This window comes from Phalacrocorax carbo, chromosome 3 (assembly GCF_963921805.1).
Source record: "Phalacrocorax carbo chromosome 3, bPhaCar2.1, whole genome shotgun sequence".
Lineage (NCBI taxonomy): Eukaryota > Metazoa > Chordata > Aves > Suliformes > Phalacrocoracidae > Phalacrocorax > Phalacrocorax carbo.
Genome location: NC_087515.1, coordinates 13,866,020 through 13,878,734, shown reverse-complemented (window position 1 = coordinate 13,878,734; position 12,715 = coordinate 13,866,020). Strand labels below are relative to the sequence as shown.

At 38.5% G+C, this 12,715-nt stretch overlaps 1 protein-coding gene across 2 annotated transcripts in view; it reads left to right on the top strand.

Annotated features, from left to right (window-relative positions):
* Window positions 1–12,715, top strand: part of RMDN2 (regulator of microtubule dynamics 2) — a 48,770-nt gene that overhangs the window by 20,048 nt on the left and 16,007 nt on the right. For both annotated transcript variants that reach the window (XM_064445891.1, XM_064445892.1), the window contains 2 exons: window positions 4,977–5,052; window positions 6,746–6,823. In XM_064445891.1, the coding sequence (XP_064301961.1) occupies window positions 4,977–5,052; window positions 6,746–6,823 (154 nt within the window). The remainder of the gene's footprint in view (window positions 1–4,976; window positions 5,053–6,745; window positions 6,824–12,715) is intronic.

Genomic DNA, 12,715 nt, shown 5'->3' with positions numbered 1-12,715 from the left:
TCACGGAAGTGCAAAGGAGGTAGGTTTGAAATGTGAAAAGGTCTATTTACTACAAGCTTTTTGCCAGAATGGTCACAGAGGAAATAATACTGGCAACCTAGTGATCCCTATTACATTTCTGTCAAGGAGAATTGTGTTACTCTGTCTGAAAGCTATTGTTTCACTCTGTTTCTACGTTTGTGAAGACTATATACTGCTAATTTCTCCAAGATTGTGTTTGCAGCTGTAAAAACTAAAAAAGTCTGTTATAAAAATAAAAATTAAATTTCTGGAACACAGAAATTTAACACAGTTGCGGGTTCCACAGCCTCAAAAATGCAGAACATGGCATCCACATGTTCTGCTGGTGAACTTCTGTGAATATGCGTTAACAGCAGCATTTTTCCTTGTTTTGGTATATCATGTGTGTTGCAATAAATTATTAAGCCAGAATCCTTAAATGACCTTAACTTTAGGGGTTTTTTTTACCAAAATATGGGTTTGTTTCCCATGTTTTTGCAAGTGTCACCTACACAAGCGTGTGCTACATCTGATGTTTCCCTGGAGCTCAGCTTCAGCGCTCTGGTGAAGTTTTAATACAAAAACTGTATTTCTGCCAATTTCTACAATGTAGACTCAGTTGTATTCCAAGAAGAAGGGGGAAAAAAAAAAGAAAATAAAACAAAAGCCAAACAAAAGAACCCCTGTGAACAAAAAAACCCACCTAAATGCTTAACTTTGCACCTTGGCGCATTTTATTTTGTATATTGGGAGTCTTTCACATTCTTAGCTGCTGCTTCCATACCCTCATCACCATGAGGGAGGTGATATCAAACTGATACTTCACTTTTCCATGGAAACTTAGTATAATCAGATGCATTTTTATAGATGAAATACCATGGTAGGAAAATGATACAATTTTAAGTACGCAAAACCGTGATCTCTGGAAGTGTAAAGCAACAAGGATCATAAATATAAGTTGCAAAATTTCCCTACATAGGAATTCATATCTTGTTGAAGTCAGATTAAAAAGAAAGCCTGAGGGTCTGGCTGCATTGCAGACTGTCAGAATATGTAAGTGTGTGAAACTGGTGAATGAGGGAGTCAGTGGCTAAGAAATAAGATGTGGTGCACAGGACTCTGAGCCATGCAGAGATGGGGAGACGCAAGAACACATTTAGAACTGGAATGGAAATTAACTTCCTTTTCACTGGGCCTCTCTTGTGTTACCCACACATTAGCCTTTACTCATACTGCCTTACATGTCAAATGTGTCTTGGGAGAAGAGGAAAGAGTGAAAATAGGTATGAAACAGATGAATTAAATTCTATGGTATTAGTAAATATCAAAAACTCTCCTCCTTTTCACAACGTTGTACAAATTACAGTTAAGAAAAACTTTCATGTTGATACTAGGCTGTTAAAAGGGAGACCTAGACTCCTAAGTGTAAGCCCTGTACCCACACTTTTCCAAAGTCTGCGTAAGAAATAAGAGTGTTTTCTGGACACAGGAGGGATGATAAAAGAGGGAGGAACAAGCCTGGGAAGATGCATGTTATTTCTGGTTTTGGCCCCATGAAATTTATCAGGAAAAAGAGAAAACTTTCTGATTGAGTGCCCTAATGTGGTTTAATCTTGATTTGAGAGTTTACATCTTTCCTGTGAATCCATCTCATGGCATAAGCAGTGGTTGCCAGAGTCTAAGTGTTAGTAGCATCTCTCTGCATTTTTGGTATTAAAATTTAGGTTGCTTGTAAACATGCTTGATAAAACTCACTGGATCAACCTGCTGTTCTTCCTTTTGCAGCAGGTAAGGTGCATCCCTTACAGTTGTATCTTGTCAGAGTACACACAGACATTCTGGCACACCAGAAGGGAAAACATTAATTCACCTTGATCCGGACCCCTCTGTGTGAGGGCCATGTAGGCACTTGGCATCCGTCCCTGTCGAGTACAGTTTCTTGTGAGTCTGAGTTTCAGGTGACATCGTTTGTAGCAAAAGGTCGTTGTGCTGACTTACGACTGAGTTAGTTTGGATGTTTGTGCTTAGAAAGGGAGCATTAATTGTGGATAATTAATCTCTATGCTTCTACATTGTTTTCATTAACTCTTCTTCCACCTGAATGTAACATTTTTTTATGTTAACAGAAGTACTGTGTCTGTCTCAGTGAGGTTATAAGCGTTATGTTTTTTTAGATGAACATGTCTGTGGCTGTTTTTTTACATTATCCAGGGGTAGCATGAGTTCAGCAGTTAGGTCGCTTCCTTGCAGCACTTAGTTGGTACAATTTTATTTTTCTCTATGAATATACCATAAATGGTATTTTAAACTTGATGTTCAAAGGGTGTGAGGCAGGGAAACCCAGCATCACTTGCTCAAATAAAAAATGTGTGCGCGTTACCCATTTCATTGGATATTTGCACATTATTGTGTGATTATTTTTTTTTTAAATTTATTTCCCCTCTGTAATTTTTATAATAGCGCACAAGGTGACATGTAAAAAAGCCAGTGAAAGGCGCAGGCCCGGAGGCTGCCTGCTGTGTCCGAGTGTCACCAGGAGGTGGGGCAGGGGACACGGCGTGGGAAGGCTGCGGGGAGCTGGGCTCTCCGGCCCGGTACCTGCGCTCCTGCCGCGGCTGCCGGCTTCCCCGAGACCTGGGCCCGGCGGCTGGGAGGATGCTTTCGGGACGGAATCCCGAGAACCTGACGGGAGCCTTTCTAGTTAGCTCCTTCCTCGTTTTCTCTGATCATTTTCTTGATATCACCCTTTGGATCAGTGAAAATAAAGTTTGCTTTGTTTTTTAAACTCTGAATATTATTTGAAATGCCTAAAAATTCTTTTCGGGGAAAAACCCCCTTTTTAAAGTAAGAAATGAAATTAATATCTGAAATGCCATAGAACTCCAAAAATTAATTTATAATATTTATAAATATATGTAAAATCAATTTATAATAATTGATTTATACCAATTGCCTGCCTAGCCTAGTTCAAAAGTATAAAATAGAAAAAAACCACCCACACTTATACATGAAAGACATTCTTATTTTTGCCTTGAAAAATTAAAATTTATTTGAAGTTGTAGGTTAGCTTATTTTTAATTCGTTGCAAATTTTACTGGGATTTCCTTGCCCAGAGATTTTAGCTGTAAGTAGAAGTTTTTCTTTGAACTGGTTTAAACTAAGGCCCTCTTTCTTGTCACGCACAGACAGGGAAATACTGCAAGATGCTGGATTAGCTTGTTCGCTTTTCATTGTTTTCTTTTGTAACAGCAATCCGTTTAGCTATGGTATGCTGAGTTTATCTGATTAGCACTTAATGAGTGAAGGGAATAGGGGAAATGTTGCCTGAGTTACTTAAGCCTAATAAAGTTTTCAGTACCTTCCCCCTCTTTCTAAATACCTGAACTTTCCTGACCCCCACCCCTCGCTTTTTCCATCAATTGCAGCTCTTTCCCATATGAAATGCCCTCCCCCTGCAGCTTTAAATGTCAGAAGCAGTGGTGCCATTAGCTGGATCTTTTTTCAGTGCACATTGGTCACGATATACATCCTGCTCAACAGTGTTTGACAGTCTGCCTGGAGCTCTTATAAATTCAGCTACTGTTGTTATGCTGATTTGCACGCCTTACCTGGGAAGCTCACTGACTAAAAACACAATAACCTGTAGCATGAGTATTTCTAACTTAAAACCCTTAGGTATAACTGTAAGCAATAAAATAATCTCTATGGTTTTGTTAACAGTGATATTTTAATGAGGATTCACTGGAGCTTGAATAATTACATTATATAAAGAAATTCAAGAAAGCTGAGGTTTAGTAACGCTTAAAAACTGTATGTGCCATACAGATGGCAGGTCTGTTACCATAATTAACTCAGTAAGTTTCTTGCATGATTCTCATGTTTTCCTCTGGACTTCAACTTTATTTCCCTCTTTTAGGATTAATTTTTGTTTTAATTTGATATTACATCGTAAAATTTTTAATGCAAAAACAAAATCCTGAAAAATTTACAAAAATTATCCGTATTGGTTTGTGCTGCTTAAATACATCTTTATTAGTTCTGTTGCTTTTATCCAGAAGTGCAAAGTTGTCTTAATACCAATGAAAATAGGTTCAAGGAAAGTATAATTGATGTCTGTGCAAGCGACCCCTTATGCATAGCAGGTTCTATGGCTGTTGAAGTAGTAAGGAAAAAGCAATAGAAGTTTAAGTGGAGTGTCAATAAGACAACAGTGTTCCTTAGGAAATCTGAATCTTTATAGGTAGGGGCCTCGCAAAATACTTTCCGTTATACCTGATTAACAATAAACATTTTTAATAGAAATTATCTCACATTTCTTTTAACAGTCAGTGTCCCCAATTTATAATAATGATGATAATAATAATAATAATAATACTCTTAGCAATATGTAGCTAGTAGGAGCAGTAGTGACCCTGTTAGAGCAGAATGTGTGTGTATGTTTTTTTAAAAATTTAAATATGTTAAAAGAACGCTAGAAGTGCAGAAATGCACCAAGATGCTTGAAAAGGGTAGATGACGACTGTGAATTATTTTTGAGGTCTGCACAGCTTCCTGCTCAGCACACCCCAAGGATTTGCCTTCCCGGGTGGGGTACAATGGCTGATGGTGTTCACATTCCCAGTGCAGAGCACGATGTGTCCAGTTAAACTGACATCAATGCTGGAGTGAGTCTGGAAGTGTCACATTCTGATCTAAATGATAGAAATTTTAGAGGAGAAATAGCTGTTTTTTCACTTCACTGACAGCCCAAACAGTGTCATTTAAACTTCTTGTTTCCATTATTATTTTTGTTTTGTTTTGTTTTTTGTCTGCTCCTGAATATATACACCTCATGCCAAACTTCTATCCAGGCATCAAGATGGAAGAAAAACAAGTGTTAATCTGTGCATTAGGTATTGAAATATTTTGTAATTTGATTCAAAGGTTTATTTAAATCATGAAAAGTATGTGTGTGTGTTTTTCTTTTCCCCTCTCAGGTTTGCAATTATGTGTGGCTATATGTCTCAGTTTGAAAGTGTACAAAACAAAATCAGGAATGGTTATCTCTTTAAGGTATGTTTTTGTAGGGTTTTGGATTTTTTTAAGCTATTCCTTTAAATTATTTCCTTATATAGTGTCTAAGACAGATTTTTCCAGCACAGTAATTCAGCTTCACAGGTCTATTTTGGTGCCCATGTTAAAGTGAGAAAAGTATTTTTATGTATGCAAATAGATTACTTGCTTACAAAACATAAGAGCTGAGGTGGGAACAGCATTAAGATTTCAGTTTTATTTTGTAGTCAAAGCGGGGAGGAAAAGGGAGTAATAATTCTGTTCAGAAAATAAAAGCATATTAAATGCCAAGTGATGAATGAACACAGTTCTGCAGTCAACCTTCATGCTACCTTTAAGAACTAATATTTCTTTTAATACTGTCCTTTCAAAGGTAACTGTGTATTTTAGAGTTAGCAGTTTGTGTTACATGTGCTACTCTTCCCCTCCTTGTCCTTGGCATTGCTGAGGCACTTTCCCTTCCTTGCCTTCCAAGCCTGTGTCCCCCCCTGTCTGGGTGTCAGTGAGAGGCAGCAGTCGTGTTCCACTTCCCAGGGAATACCCGGGATGGGTCTGTATCACATCAAGTCCATGTTAGGGTTTGGAGTGTCCCAGAGCTTTCCTATGAGAGAGCAGTAATTACATCTGAGCTGTGCCAAGCAAGCTAAGCCCTGAGTGCTGGGACAAGCTGGGAACGAAGGGAGAATGACAAATAGCACAAGTGCTGCAGTTGTTTAAGGATGGAGTTTAAAAAGAGGCCACAGTGTTAGCAGTAGCCTTTTCAGGGAGGTTTTCCTCTTCAGAAGTAATTCTTGAAATCCATATGAATAATTTGGAAATGTTAAGGATTTGGGAAAGTGATAGCATGAAAACATAGCTCTTCCCTGAATAGTTTGTGGACAGAATGATAGAATCACTCTCAGGCTCTCAAAACTATATAACTCAGATATTTTAGTGACTGGCTTAATTAGAAAAAACAGAGATATCTGGGAGGGAAAAAAAGAAACCTTAGAAGGGGAGTTTATTTTGAGAGGCAAATGGTGGTTAGGGGTGAAATAACTTTTTTTTTTTCAGACTCAGGTTGAGCAGTAAGAGTTTTCTTCAGTAGATTAGAGTGAAATAAAGATACTCATGACATGTAATGAAAATGGTTTTGGAAGAAGCACCTCATTAGATGCCTTCTAGGTTTTATGGTTTCACTATAAACAGAACCATTTTGTTTTCTGAATTTCACATTACAGCGACAGTCTGTTATGCCATGTACCATTTCACTGGGGCAGTCACATTCCAGGGAGGAAGTGACTGTGCTTCAGTGGTGGGTGCTGGCATGTAAGATCTATCAAAGAGAGTGGTTGCCTTCTCACTGATTCAGTGTGTGACAGTTTCCTCATACTAACTGTAAATAAAATGAATTTAATTGAAGTTGTTGCCTTTTTAAGACAAAAGTTCTTGTGTTCTTTGATTGAACTTTAGAGCTGCTTAGTCATGTTCTAAATACAGCATGCCTTCTCGCATTGTGTGCAAAGTTGCTAAATACTCTTGTGGTTTCCCTCCGTGAGGAAGGGGCTTGCTAGTTAAAATATTTTTAGGTTGTTACAAAAGAATTGCAGAAGAGAATTTCTGAATTTGTTTATGATTTGCAGCAAACTTCTTAGAATGTAAACACACTTGCCAAAACAAACATCTAAAGTGATACTGATTTTCTTTCTAATAGGAGCACCTAGACAAAGCAATTGAACTTAAGCCTCAAGATCCTCTTCTGTATTACCTAAATGGAAGATGGTGCTATTCAGTAAGTTGTTTTTTATTCTAACATATGAATTGAGTATACTGAAAAATGATAATGCATTTGAAATTAAATAGTGGGACATAGAGACAAAGTAGGTGTTTATTGAAGTAGATATTTTGAGCTAAATGAAGCAGTACATTTACATTTCCTGGATTAACTTCTACACCTGTGATGTTAACTGTTGACCGTTCCTGTCATCTACATTAAGTAAGTCATGCTTGTGTGTCTGTCACTGTTGTGTTCAGGTTTCTTACCTGAGCGTATGAATGAAAAGTAACTGATATTTGAAAGGGAGGAAAGGGTGTCCTCTGGTATTGTAAGCCTTGATTTCAGTTCTTTATCCTGCCACAGACTTTCTGGGTGACCTTGGGCTGGTAACATAGCGTTTAGGTAACTTTATTCCCCATCCATAACTGAGGTTAAAGACACATACCTGCTGTGGGATTACGGCTGTGGCAGCAAGGCTACAGTACCGGCTTGGTAAATTCCAGGAGAATGTCACAACAAAGATGCAGGCGTAAAAACATATAACTCACCAAAAAGTTTTGCAAGAGGTACAATTTGTGTTATGCCAACACACAAGGTGCTTTTACATATGATATAGTGATAAGTACTTGTATCTGAAAAATTTAAATAGTTGTTTTACAAACTTAACTGTTGGGGTTTTTTTAAGAAAAATGGTGACTCTGTTTGTAATATGAGAGTTGTCTTATTCTTAAGCCCACATCTTTGATGGCTCAGATGGCTATCCTTACTGCTACATCTTTAGTGCTGTGAGCAATCTTTCCTCAGAAAAAAATGTTCTTGCATAGTCTATGCTGTAAAAGATCACTGGGAGGCTTCTCAGAATAATAGCTGCTAATGCACAGTGAATTCCAGCGCTGCCTTTTTTTCTCCTGCTACTTCCAATGCTAGTCACTGCAAAGTGCCTGCAAACTGGAAAGAAGGAGTTGCTGTGGTATGCTGCAGCCTTTGACTTTGTCTTTATCTGCAGCAAGACTTAATGCAAAGTAATCTTTCAGCAGTTTTTTTCAAACCATATATTTAATTTTCAAAGAGCTTTCAGAAACTACATTTTTTCTCAGTTGATTTGAGTAAGGAATGACACCAACTTTTTCAAAGAGCTTTTCGTTTTGGTTTTCATCATACTGTATTCTTATCGGTGTTAGCTATGCAAAAGTGAGTTGCTGAAAATTGTCCTGTAGTATGCTTGCTGTCCTGCCTTTGAAGAGCATCTCTCTCACCAGTGATTCCTTAAGGTCTTTTATGCCATACTGTGTCCAACAGCTGACTGCAGCTTCCATTTATGTCAAACACTCCCAGATGTTTTTGATGGCTTATTTCTCACTTGAGCTATTGCTTTTGAAAACTTTACATGTAATCTCAGTATACCTCACTTTGTTCTCATTGCACTGTCTTTTTACTCGTTTCATTTTAGTGATAATTACCACTTCCTGACTAATACATGTGGTTTGTTGCACTATGTCATTACAAACTCATGTTCCACACTTGCAGCATCTGTGTAGGGCTTCCTTACTGAATGTTAAAGCCACAGATTTCCTTTAGGGTATGACCTGACCTGCATTTTATTACGTGAAACAATCCACCTGAGCAGGTGTAGCCACTGAAATACTTAAGGATAGATTCCTTTTTCTTTTTTTTTTTTTAAATTCTTGCCTTCTCTGACTGTCTTGACGGCCATGACAAAATAGTAACCTGAAACACTTAGAACAGTTTTCATACTACAAATAAATGCAAGTATAGGACATTTTATTTTAACTTCTGGGGCTGTCAACTCTTAAAAACTTTGTCTATTGCATACTTTCAGTAGAAGGATGAGGCCATCATTTGGGAACATTAGTGAGGCTCTGCTATGGAAACTAGGTCTTAATCCTAGCCCAGTGAAGTTGGTGATTCCAGACTGTATGAGGATGTCTCTGTGCTGATCCACTAATACAGGTTTTGGCCATGCATGTGATTTATAGATAGTCTTAGAAGCTTGTGGAAGATGTGACAAATTCCTTGGTCCACATTCTGCAGACTGTGGTGTTTTGTGCTGTGGTAATTATCCCAAAAGTAGACTGTTGGCTGTGGCATTGGTTCCAGATACTTCTTCAGGGTAGGGATTATGATAGAGTGCTTGAAAAATGCATTTATCACTTCTCTATACTGGTACCTGTAGATGGAGTGATAATGCTCCTCTTAGACCTTCTGTTTTTTCTGTTTAGTCTAGCTGAGATTGAGGCTGGGAAGGCTGTGTTGTCCAGTGTGAGGATATTAAAGAAGAAAAAGGGATGACTGAGGAAAGAAGGTTAGTTTTCATATTTAGCCTAGCTGACTTTGGAGTCCAGTTAGGACTGGCTGCAACATTTGTTGTTTCACAAGTGTTGCTTCCAGGAGCATTATTGTCTGGTTTTAGTGACATATTCTTCTACTGAAGCAGCTTAGTTAAAAAAGAGAACAAGCGTTTGATGCTTTCTAGGCTTTGATAACATTTTTGGGAATCATGATGTACTTAAGTCTTCCTAGTATAGTCAGATGCTTCCCATATGGTCCACATTTAAGGTTGGAGGATCTTATTGCTATCTTCTAGTGCTGTTTCTATGGGCTGACACACTGAAAAAATTAGGTATACCATAAGAGACTGCAAAAGGGGATGCTCTGAGTGTTGTAAATCTCAGCTTCAGTTCATTTTCACAAATGAAAATCAGTTGGGCAGCCTTCTAAGTAAAAAATGTATTGGAGGCAAATGGGGAAGATTTATTGAAGGCAGAATTCTATATCTAGAGACTGTATGCTGTGTTCATAAAGCTATTTGATTTGTGGAGTTTTGCCAGAACTTTGGCTTTGACTGCCATTTCTCACCTTCCTCAGTGTAATACAGTCCTTTGTGAAGAGCAATGGTACGGCAATGCCAAGTTTCTTACTCAGCACTTGCTCTCACTGGGCCAGATCCAAAGCTGATGGAAAGTGTCGCAGCACCTTCCAGCAGGAGGGATGAGTTGGATTTTCAGTGCCTCGCAGCAGTGAGGGTTTGTCTCTGTTGCAGAACCAGTCACAGTTGTGTCTAAAAATGAAGTTTTGCTGTTTCTTATTTCTCTTACCATTATAAAGCCAGTAGAGTTACACAAAAGAGGAAGATTCTGTTCTGGTGTATGAGTCATCTCAGCTTTCTTAGACAATTACTTCTGGTATCACAGTCAGGTGGACAAGACTTTCACCCATCATTTCACAGATGTCATGATGGGCAAAATTTTGCCTGTGAGACCTGCTGTGCATACAAGAAGGCACATGTAGCTCTAATGTTTTCTGTTTTGTTTTGCAGAGGTGACAAAGGGAGAGAAAACCCTATTCATTTATGCACTGAGCAAACATAATTGAACACCACTAGTGATGGATAACTGCAGAACCCTACTGACTGTTATTTTAATATGCTTTTTTTCCAGAGCTGATACGAACTTCTACATAGTGGTAATTTTTCCAGGGTAGCTTTAGTGATAATGTTATGAAAAGATGATTGCCATATAATTGTAATGAAGAGAATTTAAAACATGTAGTAAGCGAAGCAAACCAGTGTTTAGCACGTAAAAGAGATGTTACTATTCCAAAGAAAAACAACTGCAGCAAAATAATTTTAATTTAAAATGTCTTTGGTGGTGGACAAAACTTTTTCTTCTCAGCCTTCTGTGACAAAACCAGGCTTTGTATGTATCTTTTAGGGAAGGTTTAATGTTTTAAATACATGCTTGGGTTAGTTCATATGATTTAAAACAAGTACAGCGTTTACAGCCTTTCAAGTTTCAGCTTTGTTTTTGTTAAGGGAAAGTGAAAGCTCCTTTGCTCTTCAGATCAGCCAGAAATATTTATTGGAAGTGAATTGATCTGTAGTGTATGGTATACAGGAATTAGTTTTCTTTCATTAGAGATTTGGGCACAATTATCTAATAATCCTTTATAATTGTGTGTTTGTGGGGTTTTTTAGTGTTTTATGTTTAGAATAGCTTTTAAAATGGAGTACGTATCTAGTTAAGACTCATGGCTACTTGCCGTTGCAGGACTGACACAGAACAGTTAGCACATATTTGTGAAACTGGATCAGAACCTCTGGTAAATGCTAGCAGGGTGCTAAAAATAAGATCTCTGGAGATTTGCTTTTTTGCAGGTTACCTGCCATGTGTTGAATTCATCTTGGGTGTAAATCTGTTTGGGTTACATCAGGGAACAAGTTGACCCAGTTCCTTTGTCTGTGTGCTCTGTAAGTCTGCTCCCCTTACTGGAAAGTGAAAAGCCCAGGGAATTCAAGTTGGATAAACGCCTAAATGCCTGTGCAGACTGTCCTGGTTCCTCAGCTGGCAAGAAAGAGAGTATTTGTGTTGGAAGCCAGTATTTTAAAACTGCTGTCCACTTACTTAATCTCTTCCGGAAGTCAAAACATTGCAAAAATATTTAATACAATTTTCCATTAATATATCGTAATTAAAAAGAAAAAGAAGCTCTCTGGGAATATTGAAGTAGGTGCCATTAATATTTTAGTGAAGCTGGATCAATGGGATGATTTTCCTTTATGGAAGACAGTTGTGTGATCTGTCTTCAGTGAACTATTAGCAAGGAAACATCGGAGGAGGAAATCCTTCAGGGCTGCAAGTCAATCCTGGCTGAATTTTCAGTCCAAGTGGGTTAGTTTCCTTGGTACCGCCATCCTGGAATCCTGGAATTTGAAAAGAGCTGTCATGGGCAGGGTTTGCATCTCATCAAAAACAAATGGAAGACAAAACCAAAAGACCAGACTCCAGCCAGTGTTTTAGTTCATATGCGATTTTTGCTGATCCTAGGCTAAGGAAGAGAAAGGGATGTTTGGAAATTCCTTCTCCCAGTATTTAGGGGAGAACCACATTTTCTGCCTTGGTCTTCACAGGAACAAGAGGCCTGATAGGAGCGTGCTGGCTACAAACTTTATGGTCAGCTGCAGTTTAACTCTGTGGGTGGTTTTCTTTTATCTCTGGTATCAGTAGAGATTTGGGTAGAATAAATAGATGGGAGCTTGCTGATGACAGATCTACAGGAGAGATTGTTTGAGTTAAGCTTCTCTGTTAGCGTTGGGATATGGAAGAGTGGCCTCCTCTCCTTGGCAGAGGCCAGGCTATCATGGTGACCTGCTCCCTTCCAGCCCTAGGGAGTTCAGGAGTTGGCTGATGGTCCCTCAGGGCCTTATTTTTTGCTCTTGACCAAGTGGGACTAGCTCTCCTCATGTATGGCAGGAGCAAAGCTCCTTGAGTGACCCAGTACATTAAAACCTGATATTCTGTGGAAAGTGTTCCTTGCAGTGCTTTTGTGAATTTTCAGGCTGCTGTGGGGACTGACATCAGGGCTTGGGAGACCTAAAAAACCAAAACTCACTTAAGGTTTGGAAATCATCTGTAGGGCAAGGGCAATCTTCATTCTTTAATTTTGTTATGGCAGCTATTACTTGCTGCAGTAGCTTTTTTTCTTATTTTCTGCTGTCTTATACCATTCTTGGAACATGCATTAGGTGAAATCATGGTTTGACTGAAGTCAATTACAATTACAGTCTCTTTGTGCTTGATTTTGTGTGGAACTCCAGATATGCCTTGCACTATTTGGAATAACCGCAACTGTAGAAGTCAAATTTGCACTACACTAGAGCATGCTACACCGGGGTTCCTGTTGCTTGTGCTTGGTCACACACAGAGAATGCTTAATAGTTAGTTGATATAGCAGGAATGATGTTTCCATTTCACTGAACATGGCATAAGATTTACTCTTATAAAAGTTACTTCAAATTAAAGACTGTGCTTGTGTGTGTTTAGGGGAAGGGTGTAATTTCCTGTTCATCATTATTGCTCCAGGACTCAATTTTGTGTCTTGCATAAAGCA